The following is a 23936-nucleotide window of genomic DNA, read 5'->3' as shown; positions in this document are numbered from 1 at the left end:
AAGTGTGCGTTCCGTATTGACCTGAAACGGGACGCAGTTTGTCCCGTATTTCTGTGAGAATCAAAAAGTCTGTAAAATGTCAATGGAATTGACTGGCGCTTTATATGGAAACTTACGGTAAATTTGATCCCAGCCTCTCTCCTGCTTTTCACCAATGAGCTGACAGACACGAGTTGACAATACAGAATCACTCTTATCTCATTGGTCGAGGGACATCTACTCGCAAGAAGATACCGACGTCATGAGCCGACGACGGTCGCTGGACGACAATAACAAATCAGCATGGCTGATATCGATACAGACACCGACACTGGTACTGCAGATATGTCTACGGACAGCAATGTCTGTAACGTCATTACTCCTCCTAAAAAAACCAAAAAAACAAAAAAGAATGCAAAAATACAGGGGAGAATGAGAAAAGGAAAATGGCTGGGTGGAAAAGGTGCACGACAACAGTATTTACTTTTCAGACTTTATTTTTTGCACTTTTTATTACACTAAATGTGTAAATGTGCACTGTTACATTGTTTTGGATGATGCAAATTTTCTATTGTTTTTTTGTTAATTTATACAATTTTAAGTTAAGCAATAGCACTACAGATTTATTTTTTAAAGAAGACAGAATGCTCATATTGAAATTGTGAGTGAAAATTTATTTTGCACTAAAAATAAATTGCTAAATAATAATTTGTTTTCCACGTGTTCATATCAGAACAAATGCATGTATGCATCTACCTAAATTCAGGGTCAAGTCAACAGTCAAATGGTTAAAAATCGTTTCACACAGACGCTGGGAAGGGTGAAGGCAATGGTCAGTCGGCCTGTCGGCCCTGGCGGTGAGGTGTCCCTTATTTATTTTTCAGAGTTGGCAACCCTAATCGTGATCGCAAGTGAAATATGAAATACGTTTTCGACAAACACGTTGCCTCACTGAAGTGACTTGCATTTTCCCGTTTTCTGACAGTGCTACATAAATGTTAGCTTGGTTAGCATTCCAGGTACATACTCCCACATTCCCGCAGCAGGTTTTGGTCACTTGTTCTTTTTTACCTTTACTCTGTGTGATTTGACCAGGTGCATGTTAAGGGCAGGTGTGTTGCGGAGAATCTTGCCACATCCCTCCACCGTGCACAGGATGTTCGTCCTGACTTCTTTAGTTAGCTCCGTGATGGTGGGCTTTATTATCGGCAGACAGTCATCCTTCGCGGCACATTTGTGGCCGCCGAGCGAAGCCGTTTGTCCGCCGCTCGGACTGTTCGCCGCGGACGCAGCAGCCATGTGTGTTGACATACGAGCAAAGCTGTGGCGTTAAATGAACAACAGCAACGTGCCACCCTCAGCCTGACCTGAAAGGCTTCGAGAAAGACCGCACAACACAATCACGTGACGCTACGTCACGTCCGCTTCACGGAGTCACATGATCATTCAACTTTTTTTTTTTTGGAAAGTTAGCCTGTACACTTTATGTGATAACTTGTATAATAAAAAAAAAACACAAAACATATTTCTTGGAGTCATTTTTGATCAGGATATGTCATTCAAAGCGCATATTAAACAAATATGTAGGACTGCTTTTTTGCATTTACGCAATATCTCTAAAATTGGAAAGGTCTTGTCTCAGAGTGATGCTGAAAAACTAATTCATGCATTTATTTCCTCTAGGCTGGACTATTGTAATTCATTATTATCAGGTTGTCCTAAAAGTTCCCTAAAAAGCCTTCAGTTAATTCAAAATGCTGCAGCTAGAGTACTGACAGGGACTAGAAGGAGAGAGCATATCTCACCCATATTGGCCTCTCTTCATTGGCTTCCTGTTAATTCTAGAATAGAATTTAAAATTCTTCTTCTTACTTATAAGGTTTTGAATAATCAGGTCCCATCTTATCTTAGGGACCTCATAGTACCATATCACCCCAATAGAGCACTTCGCTCTCAGACTGCAGGCTTACTTGTAGTTCCTAGGGTTTGTAAGAGTAGAATGGGAGGCAGAGCCTTCAGCTTTCAGGCTCCTCTCCTGTGGAACCAGCTCCCAATTCGGATCAGGGAGACAGACACCCTCTCTACTTTTAAGATTAGGCTTAAAACTTTCCTTTTTGCTAAAGCTTATAGTTAGGGCTGGATCAGGTGACTCTGAACCATCCCTTAGTTATGCTGCTATAGACGTAGACTGCTGGGGGGTTCCCATGATGCACTGTTTCTTTCTCTTTTTGCTCTGTATGCACCACTCTGCATTTAATCATTAGTGATCGATCTCTGCTCCCCTCCACAGCATGTCTTTTTCCTGGTTCTTTCCCTCAGTCCCAACCAGTCCCAGCAGAAGACTGCCCCTCCCTGAGCCTGGTTCTGCTGGAGGTTTCTTCTTGTTAAAAGGGAGTTTTTCCTTCCCACTGTAGCCAAGTGCTTGCTCACAGGGGGTCGTTTTGACCGTTGGGGTTTTACATAATTATTGTATGGCCTTGCCTTACAATATAAGGCGCCTTGGGGCAACTGTTTGTTGTGATTTGGCGCTATATAAAAAAAATTGATTGATATTTACAAACATGGAAAATGGGTTGGGCAGCACACTGGCTTAGTGGTCAGCATTGTTGCCCCATGGCAAGGTCATGGGATCAGTTCCCACATGTGGCCTTTCTGTACATGGGTTCCATCCAGGTGCTCCAGGTTCCTCCCACATCCAAAGACATATGTAGCCCTGATGGAGAACCGTGTTACTTTTTCAGGGTTGGGCTCAAAACCTCTCAATCGCCCCTCACTTTTATCTAGTATTGTAAAGTTTTTGACATCAACACTAAGAAAGAGCAGAAAGTAGAGCCAGTTTATTTCAAATACTTGCTTGAGGTCATATTCACTACCCTTTTCACTTCAAACCACACATGACATGACACAATGTTAGTATATTTAAATTTATTGAACACATTTCCTAAAATACTAGTTCTGTGATTAACGGTCTCACTGACAGAAAAAGACTGAATGGAACGCATTTAAACAGGATTGTCCAGATGACTCACAACATACCCACAGTCTAGACAAGTCAGCATCCTACACCTTGGTTAGTCTTCCACAGTAACTTATATTAAACAAATGACAGGAAAAAGACATAATTTAAGTGTTGGCAGGAATAAAAACAACCATTTGTGTACCAAGACAACATACAGTCAGGTCCATAAGCATCCACAAAGTGACAATTATTGTGATTTTTCTTCCCTCTGCACCACTACAGTGTAGGTGAAATCAAAGCATCAACATGTGTTTGTAGGGTAGGCTTTCAACTTTAATTCAAAGGGTTGAACAAAAAAAAAAATTCAGAGACCACAAGTAATTGAACAAAATAATGACTATTGTCAATAAAAATAATCACTTTTACAGCCCGTTTTCACTGGACAAGCCAAGAGATGGATACATGGACATTTGCAAGTCATTGAATGGGTCTCAGAATTCCAAATGCAACTAGCATTCTCTGCTCCATCACGAAGCCTGTGACTGGTCGTGCAGCAGGCAAAAATCACACTATGCAGTTCTTCCCATCACAGCCACAGCAGCATATGACTTCTTCAGAGGTGTCATCAGTACTTTGTTCAGTTTACCCCGTTGGCTTTCTTACTAGATGATCACTGTTTTTAAGAACTGTTCACTGTAGATTTACCGTACAGTACTGTTGTACTTCTTAATGATTGATGTCAATGAAGTCCAAGAAATCAGTCATTGGAAATGTTCCTGTATTCATGACCTAACTTGTCTAAAGAAAACTGGCTGTAAAAGTGTATTAACAATACTCATACTTATGGGCTCTGAAAATAGAGAGACTACATACAAAAATAGATGTAATTCTGAAATGGTTAATGCAACATCTTTTTTCCCCAACCCTTGAATTAAACCATGAAGGTCTACACATATTAACTGCTTCATTTCAATTCAAGTGCGGTGGTGAACAGAAGCAAAATTACCATACAAAATTGATCATCGTCCAAATGCTTACATACCTGACTTTTGGTCACACTGTGATGCATCAGGAATATATTTTTTAAAAATTTTTCTGTTTAATTTGAACACAGCAACTGATGACATGTCAAACAACTTCAACACTTACAAATAGCATGATACAGATAAAGTCATCCACTGTGAAATGACAGACATTTAAACTGAATATACATTAAGACACAGGAGAAAATACATTTTAAAAACAGGTAGACACTTCAACAGGCAGATCAATGATAAAAAGCAGAAGGGGAACATGGATAGAGGAGTGATTAATAAGTCACTTCATGAGCTGAACGTTGCAACTCAGGTCTGTGGCCGACGTGTTTGTGAAGAGCGACCAGGGGCGTTGTCTGTGATTACAAAATAATTCCGACTTTTCAGAGGGATGGAGGAGAGCAAGGGTGTAACTGGGGTGGAGGCAATTCCTGAAAAATACATAAAGGAGACCAGACTTCAAAAACGCAATCATGACTATATATGAAATCATTTAATAAATACTCCTCCTCCTACTACTAGTAACAGCAACGGCAGCAATAATAGTAGGAGTGTACTTCATGCACATACATCTCTACCAACACTTCAAACATATCTCTGTAGCTAGAGATAAATTCAAGCAAGATTACAAAAAATTTATACAATACAAATTTTCTTTGTAGTACTGTATATGAAAGGGTGGGATATGGTCCAAGGAAGAAACTATTTACTTTTGGAGTGGATATGATTAAGGGGCAGATCCATAAATTTTTCACCCCACTTTCTTTAACATTGCAAGATAGAGCATTTTTCAATATTTTCAGGAATGTCTCAAAAGATAATACTGTCATTAGCACTCTACATATGCCCCCTGTGCCTGCAAAACACACACACACACACACACACACACACACACACACACACACACACACACACACACACGCATTAGCTCTTGATAAATTCCTGAAAAATGTAATATTAAAGGAAGCTTGGAAAAAACTAAACTAAAAAGCAACCCTGTACCCAAAACTGGGTCTATTCCAAAATTTTATGGATTCCTCCTTCACCCATACCTAAGAAAGATGGTTTGTAGTTTTTGCACAATTCTGCTAACAGCAGCAAAACATTAGGTAATTACCACATATATTTGTCTCAGCTATTAAAGCAACTGTACTCAACTGTGAGATGCTGCCCAAAATAGTTTGTCTCAAACCAAGAATGTACTCTATGTAAAAAAAAGAAAAAAAAAAAGAAAGAAAAAAGACAATAGGGCAGCGTAGTCTCATTTGAAACCTGTGTGATATCGCAGGATTTGACCACTTATGGGGACAGATGCTCCCGTTGTGCAATATATACACAGCGTCATTTCACACGGGAAAATGGTGTATTGTTTTGTTTTCGGCTGCAATCACTGAAGCAGTCACAAAATGTGGAGTTCTTTCCGGTTCCCAGTGGAGAAGAGAAGATGAGGCAGATGGGACACGTCGTGTTGGTAAGTGTTAGCCTACACAGCTAACCAGAGTAGTGTCGTTCTCTCGCCTGCAAAACGGCCTCGACACGTTTGTGCTCCGGGTCATAACCAACCCGAACACATGTCCACTTTCCACCACATCAACACTTTTTCTTTGCATCTTCACTTTGTTTGTGTGTACTCTGCCCAAAAACTCAGAAAGTGCTGTGTTTCTGTCCCCCGGAAGTTAAATTACATCATATGCGTCATATTTTACCCCTTAGCGCCCGCCCTCCAATGAGACTGCGCTGCCCAATATATATGCTTGTCCACATTTTGTCTGTTGTGATCTGTGGCAGGTTTGCATAATATTACCTTATTAAGAATATTACTGTCTCCCAAGGAAACTATCTTAACTTTTTTGCTGTCATGTGTTAGGAATGCAGGACAACAGTGATTTCCCTTTAGGGCTGTTGATCAAGCCCAGAAAAAGGCACCCACCCATTCTGAACACTGATGTAAAGGGGCAGCATGATGTGAGCTGAGATACAGCACCCATCCTCATGCACCAAATTTTAGAGAGCCTACTGGAGCTGATCTTTGACTGCTATTTTCTGAGCTGAAGAGCTTAAGATGGGGGAAAAGGTATGTCAAGCAGAAATAAAACAGCTATGGGAATTTACACAGTTAAAACAGTATTGCAGTCACGTCTGGCCAATTCCTTCAACACACCAAGGTGTGTTCGCCCTCTTGTGGTCATTTATAGAGTGGACATTAAGAAGTGCAGAAAAAAGATTGAATAAAAATGTTGTGCTTTGAAATGCCTTACCTGAGGATGCACATGCTCTAAGTGACTCCAAAATGTTGGAGCTTGCGAATTTAATAACACATCTGAAGGGCTCCTCCTGCTCGGTCATTTTCTTGTTGGTGTGGTCAATGAATTTAGTCTCCAGCTGTTGAAGAATCAGCAGAAGTCAAATTACCACAGCACACATATAAATCCTTTGCTTTAACACAGAGATAGTAAATAATACGTCTTGCTCTTGACAAACATCAATGTACATATTTTAGACTACCTTGTAAACTGCAGACTGCAGCTGAGGTAACGGCCCATCGCCGAAGGTCTCACAGGCCATCTGATATCTACTTGCTGCAGCCTCAGCTTGTTCCCATTCTATACAGGAGTCTAAAAACACACCAAAACCTTTATCACCTAATTATAACACAAACATGCCTAAACACAATAAATGGCACACTGCAGTCACATCAGAATTAGACATTAAAAAAAAAAAAAAAAAAAAAAAAAGCAGCTTTCATCAAATTAAATTTGTTGAGCATACCAGAGATAAGTTGATTTCTTTCTGCAAGTGGGCTGGGGTACGTTGTAGGAAACACCTATAAGAAAAACATATTTACAGAACTAAACCATAATTAACATAGATGTACAGTACACTTGGGTTGGGATGACAAACCTCGACAATTAATGAAAGCAAATCTAAGCAGAGAAACTCCAAAGTGCATTAAAAAAAAACAAAAAAAAACTGCAGAACAAGTTGAAAACATGATATTAACACAGACAGTTACACAATGTTTATGCTACTAATAGATGTAAGATATTTATTCAAAGCCCTTCAGTGAAGGTAGTGCTGGCTGCAGGTGGATGTTGGTCTGTGCTGGTTCCTGTTTGATCTGTGCAGACATGCCCTGTCTTTGACAGCACTGTTTAAGTCAAGGGGCATTGTAAATCAAATAGAGTGGAAATATACACGGGTCATTCCGTGTGATATCAGGTGCCTCCCAGGCCACTGATTTGGATTCTCATGATTGTTTTTTCTTTTTTTTTGCAAGTACCTACATATGTCTAATGAACACATGCAAAATCTTTCTGCTTAATTCCAAGTAGTTTATTTATATTTACATATATTTACATATACATATATATATATATATATTAATCAGGGTACCCACAATCCTATTTTATACTTGCAAATGCATTTTGAGCTTACTTTCATTTTTAAAAGGCCTGAGCTAAAAATGCAGATATAAAGCTCAAATTTGTAATACACCCTATTTGGGCGCCCCAGATACAGTAGTAAATTTCAAAAATGGGATACAGAGCTAATTTTTCATTCTGTAGCATCACAAAAATGGCAGTTTGTCCATTCTCGCAAAAATTTACAAAATTTCAAAGAGCTGAAGGGATTCAATGGATAATCTTCATATTGCAGAATACACATATCTGGGGTACTAGTTATATGTGTGTGAAACATTGTCATAACTTGAAGGGTTTTTGAATTACTGACTCTTGAAAATCAAACATGATTGTAGAATGTCAAAAATAGGCCTCCAGTCTCTATGATTTGACCATGTGGGCAAGTGCTCGCTCAAATGACTTCACAGTGAAAAAAAATTGCAAAGTAGGGTACTGTAACATAGCTGATATATTGCCTTCTGAACCAATTCAGAAGGCAATATATCAGCTCTGAATGGAAGCATAAAGCTCAAATTTGGTATTTACAATATTTGGCACCCCAAAATAATGGATCAACTTTGAAAGACAGATTACTGAGTTTTCTTTCATGGCATCATAAAACTAGCATTTCAGTCATCAACGCAATTTTGTTACAAAGTTTTGAAGAGCTGTACTCCAAGAGTAAATTGAGAGATAATTTTGATACTTCAGAATTTACTTTCTCTAAGTAAAATATATTTATGCATAAGAACTGCATAAGCTGTAATTAATTACGTCAAACAAAGCAATACATGCACTCTTCACTGATGCAAACACTGGCAAGTGAACAGGTGACTCCAATTTCTTTATGTACAGCAGCTGATTACATCATCAGCCACATTGAAAACAATGAGCAGTTACTCTTGATATCAGATCTATTTTTAAACTGCAGTGACTCATGATCAGCTTGTCTAAAATTCTTATAACAATAATTCCCTTGCCCTATTAATGCCTCTGATGAAATGAACAGATTAAGAAAAATACATATTGTCTTAGTTGGAGATGATGGTCTTAGGGGAGGTGATGGTCTAGTGGTTAAGGCGTTGGGCTTGAGACCAGAAGATCCTCGGTTCAAATCCCAGCCTGAATGGAAAAATCACTAAGGGCCCTTGGGCAAGGTACTCCCAGTGTGTCGTAAGCGCCTTGTATGGCAGCACCCTCACATTGGGGTGAATGTGAGTCATTATTTGTAAAGCACTTTGAGCGTCTGATGAAGATGTAAAAATGGTCATGGTAAATGCAGTCCATTTACCATTTAGCTGTTTTAGCTGCTGAACTACTAGGCTAAGTATACACTTTCCTGCACCATGCAAGATTTCACCTGCTTTGAGAGAGAAACCCCCATCCTGATAAATATATTTTACTTAGAGAAAGTCAATTCTGAAATATCAAAATTATCTTTCAATTTACTCTTGTAGTATAGCTCTTCAAAACTTTGTAACAAAATTGTGTTGGTGACTGAATTGCTAATTTTATGATGCCATGAAAGAAAAAATAAGATGAGTAATCTGTCTTTCAAAGTTGATCCATTATTTTGGGGTGCCAAATATAGTAAAATACCAAATTTAAGCTTTATGCTTCCATTCAGAGCTGATACATTGCTTTCTGAATATGCAAATACAGGTTCAAAATTGGTTCGCGCCATGTTACAGTATCCTACTTTGCAATTTTTTTTTTTTTGACTATGAAGGCATTTGAACTAGATAATTTTTTTTGACAAAGTTGGTATCAATATGCAAAATTATGAAGTGGCTGAGCACTTGCCCACATGGTCAAATCAAAGAGACTGGAAGCCCATTTTTGACATTCTACGATCATGTTCAATTTTCAAGAGTCAATAATTCAAAAACCCTTCAAGTTATGACCACAAAGTTTTACACACATAACTAGTACCCCAGATATGTGTATTCTACAATATGAAGATTATCCATTGAATCCCTTCTTTAGTACAGCTCTTTGAAATGTTGTAATTTTTTTTTATTGCAAGAATGGACAAACTGCCATTTTTGTGATGCTACAGAATGGAAAAATTAGCTCTGTATCCCATTTTTGAAATTTACAACTGTATTTGGGGTGCCCAAATAGGGTGTATTCCAAATTTGAGTTTTATATCTGCATTGTTAGCTAAGATAATGCATTTTAAAAATGAACGTTAGCTCAAAATGCATTCGCGAGTGTAAAATAGGATTGTGGGTACCGTGATTAAAAAAATATCAAAAAAACTACTTGGAATTAAGCAGAAATATTTTGAATGTGTTCATTAGACATATGTGGGTACTTGTAAAAAAAAAAAAAAAAAAAAAAAAAAAAAAAAATCATAAGAATCCAAGTCGGTGACCTGGAAAGATTCTGGAAAATCTGATGATTTCACACAGAATGATCTACACATTAAACTGCCTCTGTAAACTTAACACCAAATTCATAAAAATACAAAATCAACTGGTCAGGTAGAAGGTAGTCATAGTCAACTATGACATCTGTTGCAACATATGCTCAAAAGGCCACTTCAATAGCTACACCTTGCTAATACGAGGTTGCACCTCTATTTGTATTCAGAATGACATTACAGGGGATGTTATTTTTGAATTTATTATTACTTTTACATGTTTTGGATTAAACTTTTCACTTGGGATAAAAATGATTTCATCTGTTCCAGCACTGACTTGGAACAGAAACAGTCATAGACTAAACAGCTGTACAATCTAAGGCTATAGGATGAGCTAATAACCACAAAGTGAACCACTTCAAAATAGTGTCTGGTAGTAGGACAGAATGTATCCCAACAGAGGTACATGTGTACTTCAGTCTGTTAGAAAGGTCTGTTAGAAAAGTATCCGACCTTTTTATTTTTTCAAAAATCATATGGATTTGAATCACGTGTGATTGCATCAGCCAAGCTTGAACCTTCGTGCGCATGCGTGAGTATTTTTAATGCCTGTCGGTTGCGTCATTCGCCTGTGAGCAGGCTTTGTGTGAGCAGTGGTCCACCCCTCTCGTCGGATTTTTATTGCGAATAAATGTCTGAACAATTTGGACCTTTGCTGCATCAATTTTTTCAAGAAACTGAGACCTCCAGGTGGACATCATTCGGAAAATTCAAATGGCTTTGAGGGACAATTTTATGGGGATTACACCGATTAAGGAGTGCTCCAGCCGGTTTAAAGACCACCCACAGCTGCTGAGAGCGCGCCGCGCTCTGAGCGCCGATCGACAGGCTGAATCAACCAGCTCATTTCCAACGTGAAGGCTTTGTTGATCCGGGACGTCGTCTGACTCACACAAAAATGGCAGGAGACGTGGACATCAGTACTTTTTCGGCACATTCCACTGTTACAGGAGTTTTTTTCATGGAAAGAAAAGCGGACGGATGCGCCACCGTGCCGCTCATGGCGCGGCACAAAACCACCTCCGTGTGACGCGTGGAATTCCTCCGCTCCTCTTTCCATGACAAAAACTCCTGTAACAGTGGAATGTGCTGTTCATTTCCACACTGGACGCTGTGTTTTATCCAGGATGTCCTCTGACTAGCACAGGAATTGTGGAAGACGTGGGCATCAGCACTTTTTTGGCACATTGAGACAGACGTGCGGAGGAATTCCGCGCGCCGCGGCGGTGCCGCATTGCGCAAAGCAACACCGTGATGAATCCTCACAGGACATGTTCTGGCATGTCCAGGCTCATCCACAATTTCTCAGTTAGTCACACGACTGAAAACCCACCGACAGCCGTCTGAAAGCCATCTCAAAGCCGTCCTGTGAGACCAACACGGAGGTGGTTTTGTGCCGCGCCATGAACGGCACGGTGGCGCATCTGTCCGCTTTTCTTTCCATGAAAAAAAAAAACTCCTGTAACAGTGGAAGGTGCCGAAAAAGTACTGATGTCCACGTCTCCTGCCATTTTTGTGTAAGTCAGACGACGTCCCGGATCAACAAAGCCTTCTCGTTGGAAATGATCTGGTTGATTCAGCCTGTCGATTGGCGCTCAGCAGCTGTGGGCGGTCTTTAAACCGGCTGGAGCACTCCTTAATCTGTGTAATCCCCATAAAATCGTCCCTCAAAGCCATTTGAATTTTCCGAATGGTGTCCACCTGGAGGTCTCTCACAGTTTCTGGAAAAAATTGATGCAGCAAAGCTCCAATCGTTCAGACATTTATTCGCAATAAAAATCCGACGAGAGGGGTGGACCAGTGCTCACACAAAGCCTGCTCACAGGCGAATGACGCAACCGACAGGCGTGAAAAAACTCACGCATGCGCACGAAGGTTCAAGCTTGGCTTGAACCTGGCTTTTTGCAATCACACGTGATTCAAATCCATATGGTTTTTGCAAAAAATAAAAATGTCGGATACTTTTCTAACAGACCTCGTAAATAAATAAAAAAATAAAAATGAAATGCAAAGTTTTGTGAGTTTGCAATTAAACTATCGCCTGTATAATTCCTAGTTCAATTACACACTATAGACCCTCAAATCCCAGATGTCATTTTGTTATGGTTTCACCTATTTCAAACAAGGTGAAAAATCAATGGAAAGATACCCTAAAAAAACTTTAATGAAAGTGGCACCATTTTTTATAACACTGGTGCAAAGTTTCTTTTTTGATTTTAATAGCTTTAATTTGATGGTTGTTTTCTCATGGTATCACATCATACATGTATCAGATTAGCCAATACTAAAAGACACTATTCAATTCATTTTTCTTTTTCTCAAGTCAGATTTAGTGAACAAAGTTGTTGCCTGTTGAGAATATTAAGAACTACCTACAATAAATAGAAATAAAACAATTGTGTTTTGAGGCAACTTACTTTATGATTTGGCACTCAGTAAAGAAATGGAACTGAAGCAGCCTCTTTGGGTTGTGTCTGTACTGATGAGGATTTTAACAAAACATCACAGTAAGAGCACAATCACAAGTGTACCTGTTGATACTGCCTCATCAGCAGGTCCCTTATGGCGGTGAGTTTCCGTCCACTAAGGTTAGCATCTTCGATTCCATGATACCTGGTGGCCAGAACCAAGGCCTGCAAAATACAGCATCCTCTTAGTGGCTGGACATTCAGAAACACAGTAGGTCTGTCAACAGGGTCAATGGGCCAAGCAGGTTTTTGGTACCATTTAAGGGTACTAAACAACACTTACAACCCAGTCTCAGTATACTATGGTCTACACAAAAATGTATGATGGCCATCCCAGAGTGGAAGCTGTAGCCAGGTAGGGGTCAAAAGTGAAGAATGCTCCAATCATATTGAAACGTATACCACATTGTTTACCTGATCAGGAAGATTCCAAAAACATTTACTTTAAAGTCCAAGCGTTCAGCACAGCCAAACTATTTTGTTAATCCTACTTAGTAGAACCAATAATTTGTCTTTTTTTCCAAAACTGGGGCAACTATAACTTTTGAGCTTACATAAACTGAAACTGGCCTTTGTCACCATTCTTGCTGTTTTTTACCCCATAACATTCAGTCATTGATAGTCCAAATATACCTTTTTAGAATTGTTATGATTGAACAAATGTGGTATAATTTTCAATTTGATTGGAGCATTTCTCAATTTTAACCCATTCATTGAATTACTCATGGTGGCTACGGCTAGGTAGGCCATAGCCACCACTCTGGGATGCTATCATATATTTTGTGCAGGCCATGGTACACTGAAACTGGATTGTATGTGTCATTTAGCCCCCTTACGTGGTACGACTGTCACATGGACTAAAAGTGTTCATGTTCAGGACAAAATATGACAGTGATTACCTGACATAGTAAAGGCTTTTGCTTAGATGTCAGACTGGTCACAAAGACAAATGGACTCTGAAGACTGTGAACAACATATGTTGGCTTCAGGTGGTTGGGCCGGGAGAATCTGTCACCCCATGCAATCCGAATCCACACAGCTTCATCTGTATGCTTCTTTATTTTGACAGACACCTTTGATGCAATCGATGAAGACAAAAACATTCTTTGGAATAAAGCTTTGCTCTAAAATACAAGGACTATCAAAACAGAACAAATACACAGTTTAACAATATAAATGTGAAGGTAGGACTTTTAATAATGTTTAATGTGGGAAGTGATATGCATCTTACATGTTTGATGAGCGCTCTGAGGTGAGATTTAAATAATTCTTTGAAAGTCATCAGGTCAACACACTGAGCATCATCTGGAGAAGATAAACACATTACAGAACAGACTAAATTTGTTCATGTTGCAGATGTGATGATAGTCAGATCACAAATCAGTAAATGCATGCTGTAAACAAATTCAAATAAAAATCTACAACATGATTTTTTTTTTTTTTTTTTTTTGCTGCTTCCCAGATATAACATGCTATGTTTATTACACAAGCTCACCACTGGCACCCACAGCATTAAGACCCTAATTGTTCCACTGCACCGCTGAGGCGATGATATCCACCCTCACTGCTCCATTGGGGAAAAATCCAACTCTTCTTACAAATCCCAGCAAACAGCTGACCTGCATCCCTCCCCCCAACCCCCACCCCGCTTGGGTGACCAGACATACAGCAACATGTGGGCTAACAGTGTCCCACTTCTCGCTGCCACAACCACGTATCCAGCGTTTTGGCAAGCAGGGAGCTGAGACATCATTCCACTGCCTCTAAATTACCAATCCACATCAAACCGTATCACCGTAACACACAAACAGGGCATCCGTTTTCCGGATCCCGGCAGTCGCACTAATGTACTGCTTCAACATTTGGACAGGACACAGGGAACCTGAAACAGATAATCCTGGATCAGAATGCGGGGCATATACAGCCAAGGAAACTGGCTGGTTAACATGAAAGGTTGAAATTCTCTTGGGTAAAAAGGACGGATTAGGCCACAGCGTAACCCCAGATCCGTCAGAATTCCATCGCAAACAGTCCCCAGCAAATGATAGGGCATGGAGCTCTCCCACCCGCTTAGCCGAAGACAGTGCAAGTAGAAAGGCAGTCTTCAACGACACCCATTTAAGATCAGCACTTTCAACTGGTTCGAAAGGGGATAAGCTTAAACCCTCCAGGACTAGAGGAAGGTCCCATGAAGGTACGCGTGCAAGCCTTGGAGGCCGCAAACGCAGAGCACCTTTCAAAAAACGACACACTAAGAGGTGTGAACCCACTGACCGGCCATCAACGTAGACGTGCCGGGCAGAGATTGCAGCAACATAAACCTTCAAGGTAGCGACAGAAAGTCCTTTCTCCAGCAGTTCTTGTAAATATTTGAGGAGAACAGGCACAGGGCAACGCTCCGGGTCTAACTTTTGGTTCTCACACCACCGCGCAAACAGCTTCCATCTGTTGTCATACAAAGCCCTGGTAGAAGCACCATGTGAATTAAGGATAGTCTGAACAACAGCCTGGTCACAAAAACTTAACAAGGAGTCTGGCCCCTCAACGGCCACACATACAGTTGAAGGCGTTCTGGGTGAGGGTGCCAAATCCTCCCCTGTAGCTGCGACAACAAATCCTTCCTCTCCGGGAGACCCCAAGGTTCCCCCTCGAGGAGTTTGTAAATCATGGGAAACCAAATCCTCCCTGGCCAGAATGGAGCAACCAGCAGCACCCTGTGGCTGCTCTGATCTATCCTGTGCAGTGTCAACATCAGCAGCGGGAGAGGAGGGAAGGCATAAAGGAGGCAACCCGGCCACGGGTGAGCCAATGCATCCTGCCCCAGCGGGCTGTCTGTTCCGAGAGGGAGTACCACCGTGGGCAATGTGTCAAGGTACTTGAAGCGAAAAGGTCCACTTCCTTTACACCATACTTCTGCCAGATCATTTGGACCACAATCGGGTTCAGTCTCCACTCTCCTGGTGGTGGTTTCTGTCTGGAGAGTAAATCCGTAGCGCTGTTCTGTACGCCGTGCAGATGAACTGCTCTGACACTTTGAAGGTGAGGCAACGCCGATAAGAGAAGCCTCTGAGTTTCTGCCAATGAGTGATTGGACCTGGTGCCCCCCTGATGGTTTATGTGATAGACTGTTGACGTGTTGTCTGACCGGACAAGAACATGTCTTCCTCTCAGGGCCGGGAGTAAATGCTTGAGAGCCAGTCGCACAGCGCGAAGCTCCAGCACGTTTATGTGTTGGAGTCTCTCCTGAGGACTCCAGACACCCCTCACCATCCTGTGATTCCACACGGCCCCCCCAACCTTTGAGTGATGCATCTGTAACAACCACCTCTCGGCGAGAAGGGACGAAGCCTAGAGGGACACCCTTGCAGATGAAGTCCACGTTCCCCCAGGGTCTGAGGTGCAGAAGGCACTGGTTGGAGAGTTGTACAAGCCTGTGATGATGCAACTTTGAGTTGAGGCCTGGTTGTTGATCCACATCTGTAGGGGACGTAAGAACAGATGTCCCAAAGGTACCACTAGCGACATTGCAGTCAATTTGCCCATCAACCGGAGCGGCAAACCAAAAGGCAGCGTCACAGCCCATTGAATGTGTGAGACGAGACGAATTACATCGTCCACTCTCTGCGGGGATGGCGATGCAGTCAGTCAGGGAGTTGATGACAATGCCGATGAAGGCCGTTTGTTGACTGGGAACAAGAGAACTCTTTGCAAAGTTCACTGTGAGTCCTAAATGAGAGACATGGTTCAGTAGAAGAGCTGTGTCGTTGTGCGCCTGCTCCTGAGTCGGAGCGCAGACAAGCCAATCGTCTAAGTAGGGTAGGATTCTTAATCCAAGAGCTTGCAGTGGGGCTAGTGCTGCAGCCATACATCTGGTAAATGTACGAGGGGTGAGAGAGAGGCCGAAAGGAAGCACCCTGAACTGGTATGCCTGACCTTCGAAAGCAAAGCGGAGAAAGTGCCTGTGACGAGGTGCCACTGGCACATGGAAATAGGCGTCTTTCAAGTCGACACTTGTGAACCAGTCTCCTGGTGTGATAGTTTGAAGGACGTCTACTGTGCGGAGCATGTGAAACTGCAGCACTTTGATATAATGATTCAGACGTCAGAGATCGAGGATAGGACGAAAGCCGCCATCCTTCTTTGGGGCTGGGGCTGGAGGCTAAAGTCGCACTAGATATTCCACTTTCCTATGCCGCAAGTCTAGCAGATCTCTCTGCCAGTGGCATGCTGGCACAATTAAGGCAGGCATTGCCAGTCAGGGCTTCCCTCAGGTGTCCGATCCCAAGACACGAGGGGCAAAACATATGTCCATCATCTGGGCTCAAGGGAGCCAAACAGGTACTACAGCCATGCAACAAAGGCCCTGTCAACATTGTGGACTGCATGCAGATGGCTAACACAAGCCCTGACGGTTACAGATGGAAAGACAAAGCGTGAATCACACGCAGTGTAAATAGTAACACAAGGCACGGAGCGTGAAGCACTCACAGCCGCAGACTCGACACGAGGCACGGAGCGTGAAGCACTCACAGCCGCAGACTCGACACGAGGCACGGAGCGTGAAGCACTCACAGCCGCAGACTCGACACGAGGCACGGAGCGTAAAGCACTCACAGCCGCAGACTCGACACGAGGCACGGAGCGTAAAGCACTCACAGCCGCAGACTCGACACGAGGCACGGAGCGTAAAGCACTCACAGCCGCAGACTCGACACGAGGCACGGAGCGTAAAGCACTCACAGCCGCAGACTCGACACGAGGCACGGAGCGTAAAGCACTCACAGCCGCAGACTCGACACGAGGCACGGAGCGTAAAGCACTCACAGCCGCAGACTCGGCACGTGAAAGTGTAAAAGCTAATACAAGGCCCAGAGCATCAAACACTCACAGCCACAGTAATAACACGATGCACACAGCCGAAAAACTCACAGCCCAAGTGCTAAGTCACTTAGAGCAACGGCGACAACACTAGCTGCTAGCGGAGCTGTTAAACTTAGCAAAATGGCGGCAGTGCAGACGAAGTACTTCAAGGAGTGGAAAACACTCACGGCAAGCCCAACACAGTACACTATACTGGTTCTTATACACATACTACCATGTAGTTAACGGGGTTAGTGACACAACTAAAATACCCAGCTTTCGTCAAAACAACACAGCTAATGTGCACAGAGGAAAATACCCAGCAGGGCAGCGGCAAAGGCGCGCACCCAGCGTTTAGGAAGGTGTACTCACGACAGGCGTCAGTCAAAGAATACAAAAAATGGTGAAGCCGTGTCTCGCAGCCTCTGGAGGACGTGTGCAGTGCACGTAGCTCCAACCGAAGGTGGGTTGCGAGGCTACAAGCGAGAGCGGCAATCGCAGCTAAATGCGTTCTCAACCTCTAACAATGCGAGAATGCAGAAAAGAAGCGCTGGGTGTGTCTGGTATATAAAGACAATCAGTGACGTCACCCAGGTCACATCCAATGGCGTGACTTTGTTGGTATATATTCTCGACCTCTGTGCTGCACACATGTAGTTATCCAGGTGCTGAAGCACCGCCCTCTGGCGGTCAGGAGGAATGAAATAGAACATCTTGTTTATCTTTATGCAAATTTAACATGCAGCAAATATAGCAAGTGTTCTGTATGACAAGAATACAGACAGCGAAAGCTAAAACAGCACAATGGTGTTTTAACATTAACCTAAATTTCGATGCCACGTCCTCACATCCACCTACTCATCCATATTGTGAGAAAAATAAGAAACTGTATGAGAGGCACTGTGACCCACATTTGTGTAATTCTGCTCTAAAAGCATACAGGCAGTCCTTTTGTTGCAGGTGTGAGACAAAAATCACCCACAATGGAGAGAGATGAAATTATGTTCACATTAAAATGGAACTTGAGGTCTGTTTTCAAGATCACAAAATGAGCCTCCCCACTTTGCCATATTAACTGCTTGCATGCGTTACATATCACTGGCAGTAATTACTGTTTGGTGATGAAATATCACTGGCAGTAATTACTGTTTGGTGATGAAATACCCTAACAAAGTGGTCAACAACTGCAAGTACAATCATAAATATTAAGATTTTTTTTTTTTTTTTTTTACAATCCAGTTGTCTCTATCACACACTGCTGTCTACATCACTGAAAGCCATGTAGCGGTTTAAGAGTTGCACTCACAAAGTCAATTATCATGTGATGCATGAATTAAACACAAAAGTCCAGTTATTTCCCCTTTAAGATCTTGAACCAGAATTATTTTCCCTGATGCATATCTTCAGATATAATGCGCTACCATTATGTGACGTTTCACTGAAATCCATCAGTTTAGGAGTAGTTACACTTATAAAATTCATGGACACTAACATGGACACACTATTCATGGACAGACAGGGTGATACCCCTGCAAATTTGTGTTTGCAGAGGGTATAAATATATGACACCTTGAGTAAACATCAGGGCATGAAAAAGTTGGAGAGCAAACCAGTGATACAGCAACAAAAACATGCACATTTCTCCTGCAAATCTTGCAAAGATGCTCTCTGCATCGATTAAACCACAACTACTAACACAACTTCCATCAGACACTTAAACTTAGTAAGGATACAATAGTACAGCAGGCCCACAGTTCAGTATGTGCCATTGTGTTTGGGCCACATAAACAGTACAACTTGTGCATCTTTACATTAACTAAAAATAAATAAAAACAAAAACACATCAGCCTTTAAACAATGATCTCTTTATTTCACCTCCAGAAAAATAACACTTGTCATTAAGAAATATGGCAACATAACAAACCAGACCTGGTTTTAGTCTCTACTGTGCAAAATCAAAGTGAGCACAACATTAAAATGAAAAGTGCTCCTTTGCTTCACCATTTTGATTTTAAATAAACAGGGTGCTTATTTGTACCAGCGATACAAAATGTAGAAATAAAGTCTAATACTGAGTAGGTATCCTCCTTTATGTTGAATGTTTTCTATATTACAAAGAGAAAAACATCAGTGTTCTCTGAAGCAACATAAGAACAACTTGCACTTATAGTTTCCTGTATGAAGAAAACTTAGGTGCAACAAAGGTTGCCGGGACAGTGGGGCACTGTTTTGGAATGGGGGAAACCTTGGTTTGTTTTCTGTGACAAAACAGGATCATTACCAACATGAAGGCAATCTGCAGCCTTCTATGATGTGACCTTCTCTTCAATTACTGCTCCTCAACCAATCAACTCAACTTTTTTTTTATATAGCGCCAAATCACAACAAACAGTTGCCCCAAGGCACTTTATATTGTAAGGCAAGGCCATACAATAATTATGAAAAACCCCAACGGTCAAAACGACCCCCTGTGAGCAAGCACTTGGCTACAGTGGGAAGGAAAAACTCCCTTTTAACAGGAAGAAACCTCCAGCAGAACCAAGCTCAGGGAGGGGCAGTCTTCTGCTGAGACTGGTTGGGGCTGAGGGAAAGAACCAGGAAAAAGACATGCTGTGGAAGGGGGCAGAGATCGATCACTAATGATTAAATGCGGAGTGATGCATACAGAGCAAAAAGAGAAAGAAACAGTGCATCATGGGAACCTCCCCACAGTCTATGTCTAAAGCAGCATAACCAAGGGATAGTCCAGGGTCACCTGATCCAGCCCTAACTATAAGCCTTAGCGAAAAGGAAAGTTTTAAGCCTAATCTTAAAAGTAGAGAGGGTATCTGTCTCCCTGATCTGAATTGGGAGCTGGTTCCACAGGAGAGGAGCCTGAAAGCTGAAGGCTCTGCCTCCCATTCTACTCTTACAAACCCTAGGAACTACAAGTAAGCCTGCAGTCTGAGAGCGAAGCGCTCTAATGGGGTAATATGGTACTACGAGGTCCCTAAGATAAGATGGGACCTGATTATTCAAAACCTTATAAGTAAGAAGAAGAATTTAATTAATTCATGCATTTATTTCCTCTAGGCTGGACTATTGTAATTCATTATTATCAGGTTGTCCTAAAAGTTCCCTAAAAAGCCTTCAGTTAATTCAAAATGCTGCAGCTAGAGTGCTGACGGGGACTAGAGGAGAGAGCATATCTCACCCATATTGGCCTCTCTTCATTGGCTTCCTGTTAATTCTAGAATAGAATTTAAAATTCTTCTTCTTACTTATAAGGTTTTGAATAATCAGGTCCCATCTTATCTTAGGGACCTCGTAGTACCATATCACCCCAATAGAGCGCTTCGCTCTCAGACTGCAGGCTTACTTGTAGTTCCTAGGGTTTGTAAGAGTAGAATGGGAGGCAGAGCCTTCAGCTTTCAGGCTCCTCTCCTGTGGAACCAGCTCCCAATTCAGATCAGGGAGACAGACACCCTCTCTACTTTTAAGATTAGGCTTAAAACTTTCCTTTTTGCTAAAGCTTATAGTTAGGGCTGGATCAGGTGGCCCTGAACCATCCCTTAGTTATGCTGCTATAGACGTAGACTGCTGGGGGGTTCCCATGATGCACTGTTTCTTTCTCTTTTTGCTCTGTATGCACCACTCTGCATTTAATCATTAGTGATCGATCTCTGCTCCCCTCCACAGCATGTCTTTTTCCTGGTTCTCTCCCTCAGCCCCAACCAGTCCCAGCAGAAGACTGCCCCTCCCTGAGCCTGGTTCTGCTGGAGGTTTCTTCCTGTTAAAAGGGAGTTTTTCCTTCCCACTGTAGCCAAGTGCTTGCTCACAGGGGGTCGTTTTGACCGTTGGGGTTTTACATCATTATTGTATGGCCTTGCCTTACAATATAAAGCGCCTTGGGGCAACTGTTTGTTGTGATTTGGCGCTATATAAAAAAAATTTGATTGATTGATTGAATTTTAAATTCTATTCTAGAATTAACAGGAAGCCAATGAAGAGAGGCCAACACGGGTGAGATATGCTCTCTCCTGCTAGTCCCTGTCAGTACTCTAGCTGCAGCATTTTGAATTAACTGAAGGCTTTTTAGGGAACTTTTAGGACAACCTGATAATAATGAATTACAATAGTCCAGCCTAGAGGAAATAAATGCATGAATTAGTTTTTCAGCATCACTCTGAGACAAGACCTTTCTGATATTAGAGATATTGCGTAAATGCAAAAAGGCAGTCCTACATATTTGTTTAATATGCGCTTTGAATGACATATCCTGATCAAAAATGACTCCAAGATTTCTCACAGTATTACTAGAGGTCAGGGAAATGCCATCCAGAGTAAAGATCTGGTTAGAGACCATGCTTCTAAGATTTGTGGGGCCAAGTACAATAACTTCAGTTTTATCTGAGTTTAAAAGCAGGAAATTAGAGGTCATCCATGTCTTTATGTCTGTAAGACAATCCTGCAGTTTAGCTAATTGGTGTGTGTCCTCTGGTTTCATGGATAGATAAGCTGGGTATCATCTGCGTAACAATGAAAATTTAAGCAATACCGTCTAATAATACTGCCTAAGGGAAGCATGTATAAAGTGAATAAAATTGGTCCTAGCACAGAACCTTGTGGAACTCCATAATTAACTTTAGTCTGTGAAGAAGATTCCCCATTTACATGAACAAACTGTAATCTATTAGACAAATATGATTCAAACCACCGCAGCGCAGTGCCCTTAATACCTATGACATGCTCTAATCTCTGTAATAAAATTTTATGGTCAACAGTATCAAAAGCAGCACTGAGGTCCAACAGAACAAGCACAGAGATAAGTCCACTGTCCGAAGCCATAAGAAGATCATTTGTAACCTTCACTAATGCTGTTTCTGTACTATGATGAATTCTAAAACCTGACTGAACCTCTTCCTCTGCTTTCAAAAGCTTTCCAAACAACTCTGACATGTTGATCTTTTGAGGAGGAGATAATGAGCACAAATTTTCCTCCTCTGTAGATTTTGTTGTTTACACTACCTGAAACTGCAAGAAAAATGAAAATAATTTTCATTACCTCCGCCAAGGAGGTTATGTTTTCGGTCGCGTTTGTTTGTTTGTCTGATTGTCAGCAGGATAACTCAAAACGTTTTGAACGGAGTTTGATGAAATTTTGTGGAGTGGTTGGAAATGGAAAGAGGAACAAGTGATTAAATTTTAGTGGTGATCCGGATCACGATCCGGATCCCGATGCTAACGCGTTAGCATGTCTATGGCATTTCCAATGTTAAAAGTTAGCATTAAGCAGTTGCAGCTGTCATCACGTTCGGGTGCATTTGTTTTCAAATTCGAATATTTCTTAAATTTATTTTTGTTTATAGAAATTTTGTGGAGTGGTTGGAAATGACAAGAGGAACAAGTGATTAAATTTTATTGGTGATCCGGATCACAATACAGATCCCGATGCTAACGTGTTAGCATGTCTATGGCATTTTCAATGTTAAAAGTTAGCATTAAGCAGTTGCAGCTGTCATCACGTTCGGGTGCATTTGTTTTCAAATTGTAATATTTCTTAAATTTATTTTTCTTTATATATTAATAATCTAATGATTATTATATACAATTTTAGAGAAAGAGACAAAAAGAAATAGATCACTGTGCCAAGGAGGGAATCTCTTTAGGGTCAGTGACCCTATGGCCTTGTTTAGAGAAGTGTTTCATAAATGTTAAAAAATTCAAATATTTGCAGTTTAGTTGAATAATAAATTGAATTTTGTCTCTTACTTGTTTTTGTCTATAAGCACATGCAATATCAATATCAGTGCTCAGATGACAGTAGCTTCTGGGAAAGGTGCAAGTTGCAATAAACTGTGATGCCAAGCACTAAGGATACATGCTATTCAGTCACAGCAGATGAAACTTTTTTTTACTACTGAGCAAACATCATTGTTAGACTTTTATAGGTTCAATGATTCCACGGCGTGTAGATGTTATGGCATCAATGACGCCATGGCCTTGGCGGAGGTTTGCACTGTCTGAGTGCTTCTAGTTATCTTTTATTATTGTTTGCTGTTATCATGAACCATGACATATTTTGAAATCATCTTATAACATATTTTAAAGCACAGGACAAAAACAATATAAATATAATGAAAAGCATTTACAAATAACCCAAATACCTGATGTTTGTGCTTCAGTTTCTTTGATGAGATCTTCAGGCTTCATGTTGGAGGGATTTGAAACTTTGATCAAAGACTGTATATCAGTGATGAAAGTCTACTAGATCTGAGCCTGTCTATCCTCGAGCCACTGCTTTCAGGACTTGCTGCCACAGATTTGAGAATCATTATTTTTAGAGGGAAAATCCCTGATGATGTGAGACTTGTTTCACTGTTCATAACGTCCTCTTCTCTGGCTCACCGCAGTCCAGCATTAGAGACCTCCAACGGATTCAAAATGTTGCTGCTAGAGCTTTGACTAGAAGCAGAAAGTTTGATCACATTACACCAAAACTGGCCTCCCTTCATTGGCTTCCTGTCTCTGTGAGGTCAGATTTTAAGGTTTTATTACTAACTTATAAAATCATTCACGGACTAGAGCCTCCCTATCTAACCAACCTAATTAAACCCCATGCTCTATATTCTCAGGACTACTTTGTGTCCCTAAGGTTAGGCCACAGAGCCTTCTCTTATTCTGCACCTTTCCTGTGGAATGATCTGCCTGCAGAGACAAAACAGTCAGATTCCATAGTCATTCAAGCCCAGACGAAACACTCATCTACAATTCCAATTCCAATAAAGTTGGGACATTGTGTGAAATGTAAATCAAAACAGAATACAATGA

At 41.4% G+C, this 23936-nt stretch overlaps 2 protein-coding genes across 2 annotated transcripts in view; both read right to left on the bottom strand.

Annotated features, from left to right (window-relative positions):
- Positions 1-1346, bottom strand: part of atmin (ATM interactor) — a 38801-nt gene extending 37455 nt beyond the window's left edge. The window contains exon 1 of the mRNA XM_034188976.1: positions 1051-1346. Coding sequence (XP_034044867.1) covers positions 1051-1290 — 240 coding nt within the window. The 5' untranslated portion in view covers positions 1291-1346. The remainder of the gene's footprint in view (positions 1-1050) is intronic.
- A 1541-nt stretch (positions 1347-2887) lies between these two features.
- Positions 2888-23936, bottom strand: part of cenpn (centromere protein N) — a 51573-nt gene continuing 30524 nt past the window's right edge. Inside the window, exons 4-10 of the mRNA XM_034188982.1 lie at positions 13498-13571; positions 13166-13339; positions 12330-12431; positions 6742-6796; positions 6478-6587; positions 6231-6354; positions 2888-4403 (exon numbers count right to left, since the gene is read on the bottom strand). Of these exons, the coding sequence (XP_034044873.1) occupies positions 4282-4403; positions 6231-6354; positions 6478-6587; positions 6742-6796; positions 12330-12431; positions 13166-13339; positions 13498-13571 (761 nt within the window). The 3' untranslated portion in view covers positions 2888-4281. The remainder of the gene's footprint in view (positions 4404-6230; positions 6355-6477; positions 6588-6741; positions 6797-12329; positions 12432-13165; positions 13340-13497; positions 13572-23936) is intronic.

This window comes from Thalassophryne amazonica, chromosome 2 (genome assembly GCF_902500255.1).
Source record: "Thalassophryne amazonica chromosome 2, fThaAma1.1, whole genome shotgun sequence".
In the NCBI taxonomy this organism is placed as follows: domain Eukaryota; kingdom Metazoa; phylum Chordata; class Actinopteri; order Batrachoidiformes; family Batrachoididae; genus Thalassophryne; species Thalassophryne amazonica.
The sequence above is the reverse complement of the archived record's forward strand: the minus strand, read 5'-3'. Positions and strand labels throughout refer to the sequence as shown.